General features: G+C 38.2%; 1 protein-coding gene across 6 annotated transcripts in view; it reads left to right on the top strand.

The window, feature by feature from the left end:
- ptprk (protein tyrosine phosphatase receptor type K) overlaps positions 1-14,286 on the top strand; it is a 117,240-nt gene that overhangs the window by 68,892 nt on the left and 34,062 nt on the right. For all 6 annotated transcript variants that reach the window (XM_067573209.1, XM_067573208.1, XM_067573207.1 and 3 more), the window contains exons 10-13: positions 2,498-2,610; positions 3,416-3,596; positions 13,578-13,760; positions 14,078-14,197. In XM_067573209.1, coding sequence (XP_067429310.1) covers positions 2,498-2,610; positions 3,416-3,596; positions 13,578-13,760; positions 14,078-14,197 — 597 coding nt within the window. The remainder of the gene's footprint in view (positions 1-2,497; positions 2,611-3,415; positions 3,597-13,577; positions 13,761-14,077; positions 14,198-14,286) is intronic.

Genomic DNA, 14,286 nt, shown 5'->3' with positions numbered 1-14,286 from the left:
TTATATTTTTTTTAGGTCAACTGTACAAATGACAAGTGATGGAACAAAAAACAAAAAGAAGAAAATCAAAAGTGTGAACTCGCTCCAGCTCTGTTTTCTCTGGAGTCACATAATGACCCACTTACATTTCTTAGTGTTTCATTTTTATGTCTATTATTTATCTTTTAGATATTCAATAGGTTTTTAAGCAGCGCACAAACATGTATTCAAGTAAACACACAAACTGCAATCAGAATGAACTACTGTTTTATATGTTTGCATATATTTATCTTTGAGTTTTTGCTTTATTTCTTTCTTTGTTTGTTAATCATCAAGTTGTTTACTTTGTTTATTTGATGGCATTGCGAGCTGACATGTTGTTGACGTTGTTGCTTTTCTGAAGTCACTTCAACATTCATTATCTGGATTCAACCCTGTCTGCATGTGTGTGTTTGTGTGTCTGCGTTTGCACACGTGCATGTGCTGTCAAACTACAGTGTTTCATCTGTTGCTAAAAAGACACTTCCCAGCCTGCACCTCTCTGACAGCCATAGTCAACACACATTCACAGAAATGCAACCGCAAACACTCAGATTTAGATGCACACGAAGAGAAAAACAGATGATAGCAATCAAAATATAACTATTAATGAAATAACATACACAGTAACACACACATACACACAGAAATTAGATAATACTTACTTTGATATGATACGATTGAAGCTGGATTGCAAAAAACCCCACATTTTTTTCTATCTTCATACTGATAGTAATATTGCCTAGCGGCGTGTTTGAGAATGTGTCAGAGAGAGCGGGAGGGAAAGATAAAATCTGTATGATTTACTGTATGTGAGATAGATCACAGTGTGTGTGTGTGTGTGTGTATGGAGAGAGTTTGTGATTAATTCATGTGTTGATCTGTGTGTATGTGTCAAGTAGATGAATCTTTGATGCAGTGTGTTTTATGGTTGTGTGTGTGTGTGTGTGTGTGTGTGTGTGTGTGTGTGTGTGTGTGTGTGTGTGCTTTAGGCTTGTCAATCATAGATGTGTGACAGCTAGCTCTGATCTAACTGACTGGCCCTGAACCATCACACATCCATCACATTTACGTACATACACACAGAGTTTATTTGATGAGAGCATCATGGGATGTACTACATGGCTGAACTTCAAGACATCATGTCTAATGAAAACTGTGTGCAGTCATATAAAAAATAGTTTTAAATATAACTAAAATAAAATGTCATTACATAATCATTCATGTTTATACCTAGGCTTATACATGTACCATATTTAAATAGCATTTATTTGTATAGGGAGGCTCTTATCCCTTAATATTTCCCTTGCTATGCCAATTAAAAATGAGATGTAGATAAAGAGAAGCAGACCAGTTCGACATAAAATTGGTAAGCTTGACTTCACACTGTGATCAGAACCCATGATCCTGCAGACAAATTGTGCAGAAAAAAAGCCCAAATCTAGATGTATACTCCTCATATCTGAATAAGCCTTGTACTCATGATTATCATAAATAAAAAATAAGTTTTAAAATCCATCACTCATGCAGCCTTTAAGAGAAAAACACTCTTCTTCTTTCATATCATTACTTTTTAAACTCACTGCAGTTCTTCAGAGGCAACACATCATCTGAATTAAGCTAAAACAATTCATTTACATAAAAGACCTATAATATGTTTAAATGACAAAAAGTCATTAATTTAACTATAGATAAAGCCAGCAAATGTATATATTCCATGTCTGAAAAGGGCTTTAAGTATTGGTCACTATGGTTGACAATCTTTGAAGCTGCCTCCCTATAAAAGCCTTCCAGTGTCTTGTTTTGAAGGTTGAAGGCTTTTGATGTGAAGCAGCTGCAAAAGGTGTGTTTGCATTAATATTAAGTTCATTATAACTCAGAAAAACACAGCAAAGGAGAGTGTATCAGTGCGTGAAACGACGTGGCTACTAGCAGTTAGATGAAAGTAACTGTATATAAAGCTTGTTATGTGAAGTCTCTTTGAGTATCTAGAAGAGCGCTCTATAAATAAATTGCAATATTATATTATTAGTAGTTGGAAAGTAAGAACATGAATAAAGGCCTGAAACAAAACTTCACATCAGATGCTGAGAATTAAACACAGCTGGTCTCAAAATGATGCTTTCTCTCTTGTACCCTGCACGACCACACAATTAGTTCAGCATGATGTCCACACAGCACGGCTGTCATAATATTGTAGGTCACCGTGGTTACCACTTGTTAGGATGTCCCTAATAATTTGTGCCATTAGTGTGGTTGTCATTTTTTACTTGTAGTTTATTTAAAAAATATTTGTTTAAGTTCACACATATCACATGTCAGCTGTTACATTAACAAGGCTTTGTATCACAGTGAATACAGTGCTACAGTACTACGCTGCTCTGTTCTATTGTGACTTTGTTTCAGTGTGTTGAAACCCATCCTGTGCGGCACTTTGAAACCTTTTTCTATTGTCTTGTTCATTGTTTTCTCCCTGCAGAGCCTCCACACCCCATAGCCCCACCCCAGCTGCTAGGTGTCGGCCCTACGTACTTGCTGATTCAGCTCAATGCTAACTCCATATTTGGGGATGGACCTATTATACTGAAAGAGGTATGTTCTGTGTGAGATACTGTATGGTTTCTAAGCAGTATCTAGTTTATAACAATGTTGCATGAATCACTGTAAATCAGGGCATCAAAGTGAGTGTAAATGACCATAACAAGAACCATTGGTCCTGTCACAGGAAAGCAGGCAAACAGAACAATTTTGAAGGAAGAGTTCAACATTTTGAGAAATATACTTATTTGCTCTCTTACACAGAGTTACATGAGATGACTGATACCATTCTCATGTCCTTACAGTAATTATGAAGCTAGATCCAGCATGCAATTAGCTTAGCTTAGCCTTTAGACTGGATATAAGAAGGCAACAGGTAGCCTTGATCTGTCCAATGTTTGTGAAGTCTAAACAAACAAGATATGACATGCTAATTGGTAGGCAGAATTTTCATACTTAGAAGAGAACCAGGAAAGCCATTTCCTCCTGCTTCCAGTTGTTATGCTAAGCTAAGCTAAGCCAATCACCTGCTGGACGTAGCTTCATATTTAGACATGAGAGTCACATTAATCTTCTCATCTAACGCTCGGTAGGAAAGTGAATAAGCATGTTTCTCAAAATGCTGAATGGGTTCCTTTAAGCAGTCGTGTTATGAGTATGTATGTAATTATGTGTGTTTTTACCTGGTATTTTCCAATGAAAATTGTTTTAAGATAGATCAGTAATTTTGGATGAATAGTATCTGATCTTGGAAAAGAGACAATATAGTTTTCTTATATACCGTAGATTGATACTGAATTCGTGATGAACAATAACTTAAACAACTATAACATGTAATATTTGTTATTATTTCCTGTAGGTTGAGTACCGTATGACATCAGGCAGCTGGACAGAGACTCACGCTGTCAATTCTCCCAACTATAAGTTATGGCATCTTGACCCAGATACAGAGTATGAGATCAGAGTCTTACTTACCCGACCAGGAGAGGGGGGAACAGGCAAACCAGGACCAGCACTCATTACCCGGACCAAATGTGCAGGTAGGACATCTACAGTGTATAGACACATACATACAGAAGTGTTATGGCTAAATTAATCTGTTTTGTGATGAACATAAGTAGTAACTTAAGATTTCTAGGGCGCAGACTTAAACTTTATATAGAGAGTATTTCCTCACACTATTTGCTATAATACATTTTGTAAAAGTGGATAATAAAGACATATGTCCATCTAAAAGATGATAATCTACATTCTGCAGCAAAGGTAGGTAACCTGACTCTGGATCTGCTTGTGCGCACAGCTCTTTTTGTCTGATTATCTATCGATTTGTCCATCCACTGTTGTTCTTTTTGTCTTGGTATCTATATTTTAGTTGGTGCAGTGATCTTTGTACTATGAGCAGACAGGGAGAGAGAAGAGGAGAGGTATAGCAAGGGATAGAATTGGAGAAGAAAGGAGGGGAGAGCCTGAGTCAGTCCATGGTTGCTCAGTGATCTGAGAGAAAGAGTGATTAAAGTACTGGAGGCTCTCTACACCTTTCTCACTCTTTATCCTGCAATTTTTTTTTCCTTCTCTCACCTCATTCCTGCTCTCTTCTCAGCTTCTCATCCTTTCTTTCATATCTCCCATTCCTCTCTCTTTATCTCTCTTTCTGCTTTGTTTCTTGTCGCTGCCTTCTCCCCTTTTCTCCCTGCCTCTCTCTCCCCACACACTCTCTCTTTATGGATCAATGGCAGCACGGTAGCTCAGTGGTTACCACTGTTGCCTCACGGCATGGAGGTCCTGGGTTGTAGCCCCCGCCATCCCAGGTCCTTTCTGTGTGGAGTTTGCATGTTCTCCCTGTGTTTGCATGTGTTTCTGCCAGGTGTTCCAGTTCCTCCCACCATCAAAGACATGTATGTTGCGGTTAATACTGCTGTCAATGCCCATGATCAAGGCACTAGCAAAAAGAACTAGAGTTGGTCCTCTGGTGCTGCACTGCAGCTGCCCACTGCTTCTAGTGTGTGTGTGTATAGGATGGGTCAAATGCAAAGGATCAATTTCCCCACAGGGATCAATAAAGTACTTCTTCTTCTTCTTCTTCTTCTTCAATAGATGGAGGGCAGAAACACTGTCTGACATTTGTAGAAATAAACGACTGAAATATAAACACAGCTAGCCTGAGGGAGAGAGCGTTGCTATGAGAGTGAGAGAGACAGAAAGAAAAGCAATGAGCCTGAATGAGAAACAGAATAAGGGAGCGATGGAGAGATGATGAAAAACAATAAGGCTGGAAAAGAAAGAGAGGAGCGAATAGGAGCAGGGAGAGACGCACGAGAATGATGAAACTGGAGAATGAAAATGAAAGAGAGATGAAAACTCATAACCACAGGGCCTGACTGATGCCTGCCAACCTGTGTGTGTGTATGTGTATGTGAATGAATCTGTATGTGTGTGTGTGCGTGTGTGTGTTTATTGACAGAGAGAGAGTCATAGACTTGTTCAGTCGACTCATGTATTGAACAGTTTCCTGTTTAACAGGAAGAGGAAATTAATCTTCTTCTCCTCACTCACGCAGGAACACTCGTACTCGTTGTAATCCACATAATGTGTTGATAGCAGACCATAACAGGAAAATAGGGATATGAATTTAGAGAATTACATCAAATCATCCTGTATATGTTGAATTATTTTTGTCTATTGACTAGAAAATACTGTTAGGAGGCTGTAGGTCTGTTTCAGAAGCTGGGAGAACACAATGAAGTCAGGGGTCGTCAATCCCCCAAAAGAATCAAAATATGAAAATTGCAGTGTTATTAATGCACTAATCCTCCTTAAGAATCACATTTAGATTCACTGGTAATGATAATGATAATGGTTTTACATCTTTACATAAAAGAACACTGTCCTTTGCTACCTTTGCTTCACTTGATCTTTATCTTTTTTTGTTTATTTGTCCTTTTCTTTGTCTTTGATTAATATTCAATTCTAGTGTCAACTTTGCTTCAAAATTAAATAGAGAGTAAATTATTTTATTAGGGGGCCATACTTTTTTCACCACTCAGTTATGTCTGCAACTCTTCCTGTTAGGCAACGTGCAGCCCAACAACCTTGACTAATCACAGGGTAGTGAGTCCTCACTGCCTCTCATAAAGCTTCCTGCAGTGGACGACCAGATAAATGTATTAGGATGGCATCTGGTGTCTTCAAGTGTTGTTTTGTTCGACCAGAAACCCAAAGATGAATGACATTAAACAGATGAAAGCAGAAGATAATCTAATTGGAGAAGCTGCGACTAGAGAATGTTTGGTATTTTTGCTTTAAAAACAACTTCATAGGGCTGGGCATCATTTAAAAAATTACAATACCAGTACCCTTAAAGTGATACCGATACCAAGAGCACTGCATTCCATCCCTTTTCTTTTCTACTTTATTCAGTACCCATCATCATGCACGCTGAACTGCCCACTCCGTCAAGTACACCGTGCTCGGCTTCACCACCATGGACTATATGGGTTGTAGCTGCTGCAGTAGTGGGCCAATCACATGTTGCATTAAATTTTTTTCAACATCTGGGTACAAAAAGGATCAAACACAGTTATCATTTGACTGATGTTTCAATACTACTTGGTACTGGGTTATTTTGGTTGATACTTTAAAGGTATCGAGTACCGATACCCAGCCCTACAACTTAGATGATTTATTGATTACTGAAATAGTTGTTAACTTTCGTTGCACCTCTAAAACATTTTTATCAACTGACGTGTCATCTGGATTTTGGCAGTGGACCATATAAGGACGCTGTTTAGAGAGATATTATTGAGTAAATCAAACTGAAACTATAAAAGTTAGTGATTAATGCATGTCAGACAATAGCACTACGACAAATGTCCTCATGAAGAAGTGATCTAGTTTTATATTCAATTTTTTTTAAAAAAAGATGTAAACTAATAACTACAGTACTCACATTAACTAAGAGAAGTTTGTTCTTTAAAAGGTGGTCTTTTAGTTTATTTGCGTTAGAAACAAGTGGAATCATCTCTTTAAGAAAAGTTTTGTTTGCCCCATATTTGGTAAGATCAGAAATAATTGCTTATCACATGCACAGTGTAAAAACAAACACAGACTTATTTTCATAAAAAACAGTACATGTGATATTATATACTAAACACAATACTATATGAACTGGACATAATTCATTACGCTGTATATATATTGCATATACAATAGACATACACATCACAAAGTGGTGAAACTATGTGGGTATTACTGGGATATTCAGATGAATATGGATCATTGGAATGAATATCTTCCCACCTTTCTCTGATACACACACACACACACACACACACACTTGGAGGTGGATTTGTGTGTGTGTGTGTGTGTGTGTGTATTTGTTGAGAGACAGACACACACACACACACACACAGGGGTAGAAATGTTATTTAAATGGTAATGATTCCTTTGCTTTTTCTGTTTGGTTAGGTTTGTCTGATCCCACCACCTGTAGTTTACTAAATATTTAGTTCAACACAATATAATGAAGACACGCACACACACACATACACACATGCATACACACACACAGAGGCATGTAACCACACAAAACACAGTTTAATTAAAAACCAATAAAGTTAACAAAATACAGAGCAGACATCACATGCTGCAGAGAAATTGATATAATAACAGGAAGGATTTCATCTTTTCTGTTCTCCTCATTTTTCTTTTCATCTCTTCCTCTGCACTTTTTATTTCTTTTCTATCTCTACTTCTTTTTCATGCTCCCTCTGTCTCTCTTCTTCTCTCCCACTCTTCTCGATTTTTCTTCTGTGGTGATTTATTGCTCTTGTCTGAAGGGTGAAAAATAATCAACTTGAAGTGAAGAGTTAGTGAGTGTATATGTGTGTGTGCGTGTGTGCGTGTGTGCGTGTGTGTGTGTGCGTGTGTGTGTGTGTGTGTATGCTTGTGCGTGCGTGTGTGTGTGTGTGTGTGTGTGTGTGTGACACAGAAGGTGATGAAGTAGCTTTTAATCCAAATCCTGAATTTTCTGCTGAAACCTCTTGGTCATGGCAAGTTAGACACACACACACTCTCAAACACACACAGATACACACTAAAACCATAGTAACTCAGCCATGAGCTCACACAGAAGAGGGATGTACTATGAGATGGAGAGGAAAAATACAGAGACACACACACACAGTTCAGGGAAGTCACAGTATTTCTCATATGTTGCACAAACTCAGCATCACTTGGATTAATGGAAGAATGAAATCACAAAACTCACATTTCCGCACACACACAGATTTTGTCGGAATCACACACAATATATCACTTGTACTTCTTTATACATGTGACAGCGTGTGCACACACACACACACACGGTCAGCAGTCCGGCGCTTTAAGGGTCAGGCCCTTGAAATAGCAGCTAAGAGATTTACAGGCACAGTACTGTCCACAGTGTATGTTTGAGAGTCAGTCAGTTTTACAGTGATGTTCTGTTTGTGTCTATTCCTGTGTGTATGTGGTGTTTTTTTGTGCAAATTTTGGTGTATTATTTGCTCTAATTTTTCTGTAGGCAGAGTTTTGCGTTGAAAATTCTTTGCCTTTAATCCACACGTTCACATTTGCACAGATATGTTTAAGTAAAGTTCATAATGAGAAAGAAAAACCTTAATCCATATTGTGTAGTTTGTGAATGGGGAAGCTGGAAAGAAATACTATACTTCAAAAAAACAAAACAGACAGCTTATCGAAAGTAAAAATAATGCAGAAATAGTAAATGAATAAAATATTTTACCATTTTAGAACAAAAAAACATTAAAAACAACAAGATAAGTAGCTGTGAAGCTGCTAATGCTCTTAGCAAAGCATGTTCATTTTCTTTATATTAGCACGTTTCATTATGGTAAACTGAATGTGCTTTACATTAAAATACATACAGCAACGAGTAATGAAGAAGAATGAATAAAGTATAAGAAATTGCACAGTCACCATAATGAGTGTGATTGCAGTTCGGCTGTAGAGGACAGGACAGGACAGGTTTTGATTTATAGTTCAGATCTCGTTAATATCACCACCGTAATACCAGACACATGTTTCGTACATGATCAGGCAGTATCGTACTTAAATTATGTTCCCCAGGGTAACTGCGGTTACATTCTTTCATTCGCTTTGTGATACGAGCCATGGCGGTAAGGTCCACTTTGTTTCATTTCTGAATCTGAGCCTGTTCTGTGCTGTCAGCGTTTCATTTACTGGGTACATAGCAGTGATTGCAGTGAGCAGAACGTTTTCATTAGTAATAGAAGATAACTGAACTTGCTTCATGTTGTCTTCACTCTCAACAATCTCCACCTGCACTAGAAACTTGTAGGTGAAAACACAAGCAGTCTATTCACTGCCGCCATATCCCGACATGTAGTCATGTTTTTTAAGGAGGTGCACGTCAGAGCCTATGCACGTAGCCGCTCTAGGTACAATGTAACACAGAAGTATAAATGAAGCTTAGAAGGACATTATCTTTGCAGCTGCTTTTTTCATTCTGTCTTTATATTTTGTTTGGTGAATCCCTCTTTGTAATTCAATTTCTTCCTCATATCCTTAGAAGCTTGTTTAATGATTCCTACCTCATTGCTTTTACTGACCTGTCTTTGTAACTGTAATTTTTTTTTTACCAGTGCTTTATTCATGAGCATTTCTGTTTCAGCATTACTCACAGGGTATTATATATTCTGATTTATTTTTCTCTCCTGAAATACATCTATACTATTTCTTAGACTCTAGAAGGCTGCGGCCGCTGATTTCATAATTAGCTGCTATACCTAGGAAAATCCCAATAAAATTGAATGAATTGTGCGGCGCAAATAAATACGCACCTTTCATGTACTTAAATCTGGCCCAGAGAGAGACAGAGACAAGCAGAGAGAAAGTGAGAGTTACTGTTGAGATGAAATGAATGAATGAATTGAGTTTCATTTGTCTTCCTCATGACAGTGGAAGGATTACCAGGAACTAATTGGACAGATTAACTTGGATTTAGCTACATCTCCTGTCAACCTTTTCTGTGTTCCCCCTCTTACCCCTCCTTCCCATTCCCCTTTTATTCTCTGCTATTTCTTAAGCTTCCATCCCTTCCAGTCTATAGTCTTCTTACTGTATATTTCTTGGCTCTTCTTAATGGTTTAGGTTGAGAGACAGGGGTTTTTTCCCCCCTTAGTGTAGTTGTATTTCATTTAGTTTCATTTCCTTTCCTTTTGTTTTCTTTTCTTTAATTCCAACCTCTGGATTCTGCTGATATGCAGCTTGTTGTCCTTGGTGTTATTGTTGCTGTTTATTGGTATTGTTGTTGTTTTCAAAGCTCCATCTGTGGAGAACAAAGCCTTTTTAGTTTCAACATGAATCCAGCCGTTTGTCTATCTACTGGAGGAGGGGAAAGGGACAAGGCAGCCTCTGTGGTTTACCGTTGGAACTCGTCCCGCTTGACTTTGGCCACATTCCAAACTAGTTATCGTCTCTCCCCGTTCCTCCTCTCTGTGTCTCTGTCTCTCTTTCCCTCTCTCATCTTTTGCTCCTGTTTCTCTCTCTGCTCCCTTTATCTTTCCTTTGCTCCCTCCAGCCCCAGTTTCATTTTTCCATGCATTGCTTTGTTTTTACACTCTTTTTTTTTTTTACTCAATTTCAATGCTGCTCCCTTTGCCCTTCTGTCTTTTTTCTTTTTCTTTCTTTCTTTCTCTCGTTCTTTCTCTCTTTCTTTCTTTCTTTCTTTCTTTTTTTCCTCTATTTGTCCATATTCTCGCTGTCTCTCCTCCCACCTTGCTCTACCCACTTTCACTACCTACAGTAAATAGACAGAGATAAGCAGCAATGCATAATGGAGAAGGGGAATTGGGTTTTGAAATGCAGGTTAGAAGTGTGTGTGTGTGTGTGTGTGTGTATGTGTGTGTGTGTGTGTGTGTGTGTGTGTGTGTGTGTGTGTGTGTGACAGGCAGCTAGTCATATATTTAGTTTTAATTCCATGTTGAAAACCGTCTCCGAGTGAAGCAGTGTTAGCATCAAGAGACCCTGAAATCAATACAATTTATTACACTGCCCTAACGGTGTGTGTGTGTGTGTGCGTGCGTGTGTGTGTGTGTGTGTGTGTGTGTCCTAATAGCTAGGTTTATGGTGAGGATCACAAGTATTGATTTGAACAGCAAGAGAGACAGATGGGAAAAGACCAAGACAAGTGAGGAAGAGAAAGAAATAGAGGGAGAGACAGGCAGGACAGGCAGTAGGTCTCCCCTTCATTCCATTTAAATGTCAACCATCCAATAACAGGTTGAAGCAAAAATGAAATGCTCTGAACCCTCAGCTATTAACACACATACACACACACACACACATACAGTTGAGCAATAATATTTGCACAGCAGACAATTACCAGCCCAGGTGTCTTCATATCCTGCCTTTCTCTCTGTCTTTTTTCTTTCTTGCTCATTTTCTTTCATATGTCTATATGTCTCTTTATTAGTGAGAGACTAAATGACTGTGCAAACCAACGACATGTTTGTATTACAGCTTACAGCTCTGTGTGTGTGTGTATGTGCGTGCGTGCGTGCGTGTGAATGAGAGTTGTGTTTGTGCCCTTGACGATGCATTCTTATTATGGGAAGTTTTATTGAGATTTGTGCACACACACACACACAGACACGCACATGAACACACACCTATATATGCTCTGACCAGATTTAATCTTGATTCTGTCACAACCTGAAGTGCATGTGTGTGTTTGTTTGGGTAATAACCGAGTGTGAGTGTCCATGCCGGTGAGTTTCTGTGCATGTATGGGTGAGTGACAGGCAGATAATGGGTTGTCAGAAGAAGCGACAAGTTTGTGTCCTTGTGTTGTCTCCTCTGAGAGAGGAAGACCCAAGGAAAAACAGAGACAAGGAGGGGTTGGGGAGAGACTTTGCGTCTCTATTTAAGGTGAGCTGTTTTTATTAAAATCCTGGAAGGACATAAGGCATCAGGTGGGTTACACCAAAATAGAGATAGAAAGAGGAAGAAACATCAACAGGTGATGGAATCACTATCACTTTGAAGGAAGACCTGTCAGTTTATGACAAGGAACAGCAAACAAAACTTTTAATTAAATATGCTCGACTGTAATAGATTCCACTTTAGTTTGGGGACGTTCAGAGCTAATCTGCAAGATCAGAATATGAGTTAATCAAAGCATATTTTGTATTGGTTGCATTATGCTTGATAAAAGAGATTTTCTTTTGTCATTATAACCCTGGTGCTCTGGATACATCAACTGTCAAAAACTCATTGCACTCAGTTGGGGACCTCTGAGTGAGCCAAGCTTTTCAGAAATGCTAGATTACAAAACACTGATTCATCTTTTGTTAACTATAGAGGTAAAATGTAACATTGTGCTAGTAAAAGTACATCAACTGTACTTAAGTACACATTTTAGTTACTTATAGAGTTGCAACAATTAGCCAATTAGCCGATCATCATCATCAGAAAATTAATGAACAACTATTTTGATAATTGAGTAATCGTTTCAGTCCTTTTTCAAGCATAAATGACAAATATTTGATGGCTTCAGCTTCTCAAATGCAAAGACTTGCTGTTTTTTTCCTTTTCATATATGACAGTTAATTCAATATTTTTAGACATTTTACATTTTAGACTGTCAGACAAAACAAGCAATTACAAGACATCACCAAACCTTCTGAGAAATTGTGAATTGCCATTTGTTTTACATTTCCTAGTCTAAACAATTAATTGACTTGTCAAGAAAATAATCAGCAGTTTAATTAATAATGAAAATAATCACTAGTTGAACTTTACTTGAATATTTCCATTTCATGCCAGTTTATACTTCTGCTCCACTACACGTCAGAGGGAAATATTATAGCTTATGAAATATAATGGTATTTATTACACTACCTAACAGTATATGAAATATAGCGCTACATTGACCAATTACCCTCATTACTGTAAAATACCACCCACACATGAAAACACAAGCAGCTCAAACTGAATCACAGTTCTTGTGGTCTTCATGTAGAATATCTGTTTTATTTCTGAGAAGATGCTTATGTAGCCTCCACCTTCAACACACAATGATGCAGAACTATAAATTGTGTTTTAACCCTTGTAGCTCAGGTAGTAACAGTTGAGTGAAAAAGCCTCTTAGATAGAGTTGTATCTCCTCTGGAGTAATAATAGCCTTCTTGATGGAGTGATAGCTGCTCTAGTTAGAGGGGTAGTTCCCTTACTGAAGGAAATAACTCCTCTACAACGATCAGTAGCTACTAAAGGTAATGACTTCCCTACACAGAATGGCAGCTCGTCTATGTAGATAGGGAGAAACAGCAGTGTGATGAGTATGTCCTTTATGTAAAGTAGCCCACGTTTACTGTTGGCTGGGTAAACATTTGTGACACAATGTGCTGCCTGTAATATAGTGGACTGATATGAGAAGCAGAAAGCAAAGGAGGAAAGGTTTAGATTTGTGTTTGCCTGTGAATGTGTGTGTGTGTGTGTAGAGGTGGGTGAGGTCTGGGGGGTTATTGATCCGGTTAAATGAGCCAGTTAAGGTAATTAAAGCTCTGGGCAGGAACGAGAGAAGGTAGATTATATTGACAATAACAGTTCTGAATACACATGAAAGATGGAAACCAAAGAGGTGTCTCATAGAAGTTATTGCATTTGAGAAATAGTCGAATGGCAGTGAAATAGATGTTCGTAAAACCCTCTGGTTTTACCTAGGGAAAATGTTGACTCAGCACTCTTTTTGTCACATACACAATTCACAGAAATGGTAAATGTAATTGTGAGTATTTCTGAAGCTCATAAAAGTTCCTTTACACATTATTTCATCAAAGCATGATGATTATTTTCTCTTAACTGCATGTCTATGATCAGAGTGCTACAGTCTAACACAGTTAGTTACTCAATATATCGGCATGGTGGAGGGGAAGTCAGAAATGACCTTTCCATTTTTGTTTACCTTCTTTCTTTGTGTTTTGTGTTCTGTCTGTCTATAGAACCTATGCGGACCCCTAAGAGGCTGAAGATTGCTGAGACCAGGTCTCGCCTGATAGCGGTGGACTGGGAATCGCTGGGTTACAACATCACTCGTTGTCACACCTTTAACGTCACCATTTGTTACCATTACATGACTGCAAACAACCGCAGCAAAGCTGACTGCTTGGACATGGACCCAAAAGGTTAGTAAAGAAATACTGTATGGTGAGGAGATAGTGGTCCTCAGTGTTCAAAGGTGATGTCACTGCAATGATGTCTGCAGTTAAAGAGATACTAATCATATTAGCAAGATGGCTACAGTCTTAGAAAACAGTTGGCTCAGGACCCTGATGAAATTTTATTAACCTAGTGTTGAATGCAAGTCAAGTGAGAGCCTGAAGGACCAAAACAACGAGTTGAAAGTGGCTGAAATCATGAAATATGTTAAAGCATTAACTGTCATACATTATTATTTTATAATAAAGTTATGTTTTTGCTTCTGCTCTCTTTTTCTTCTCAGCACCACGCCACCTAGTGGGAAACCTGCCACCATACACCAATGTGAGTCTGAAGATGATTCTGACTAATCCAGAGGGACGAAAAGAGAGCGACGAGACTATCATCCAAACTGACGAAGATGGTGTGATATGCAAAATACATTTTCTTTACTTTCTCATTTCTTTTAAATCTATTGATTCACATTTATTTGTTGTTTGTATATTAGCTTTC

This window comes from Thunnus thynnus, chromosome 18, assembly GCF_963924715.1.
Source record: "Thunnus thynnus chromosome 18, fThuThy2.1, whole genome shotgun sequence".
Lineage (NCBI taxonomy): Eukaryota > Metazoa > Chordata > Actinopteri > Scombriformes > Scombridae > Thunnus > Thunnus thynnus.
This window is presented reverse-complemented; position numbering and strand designations above follow the sequence as displayed.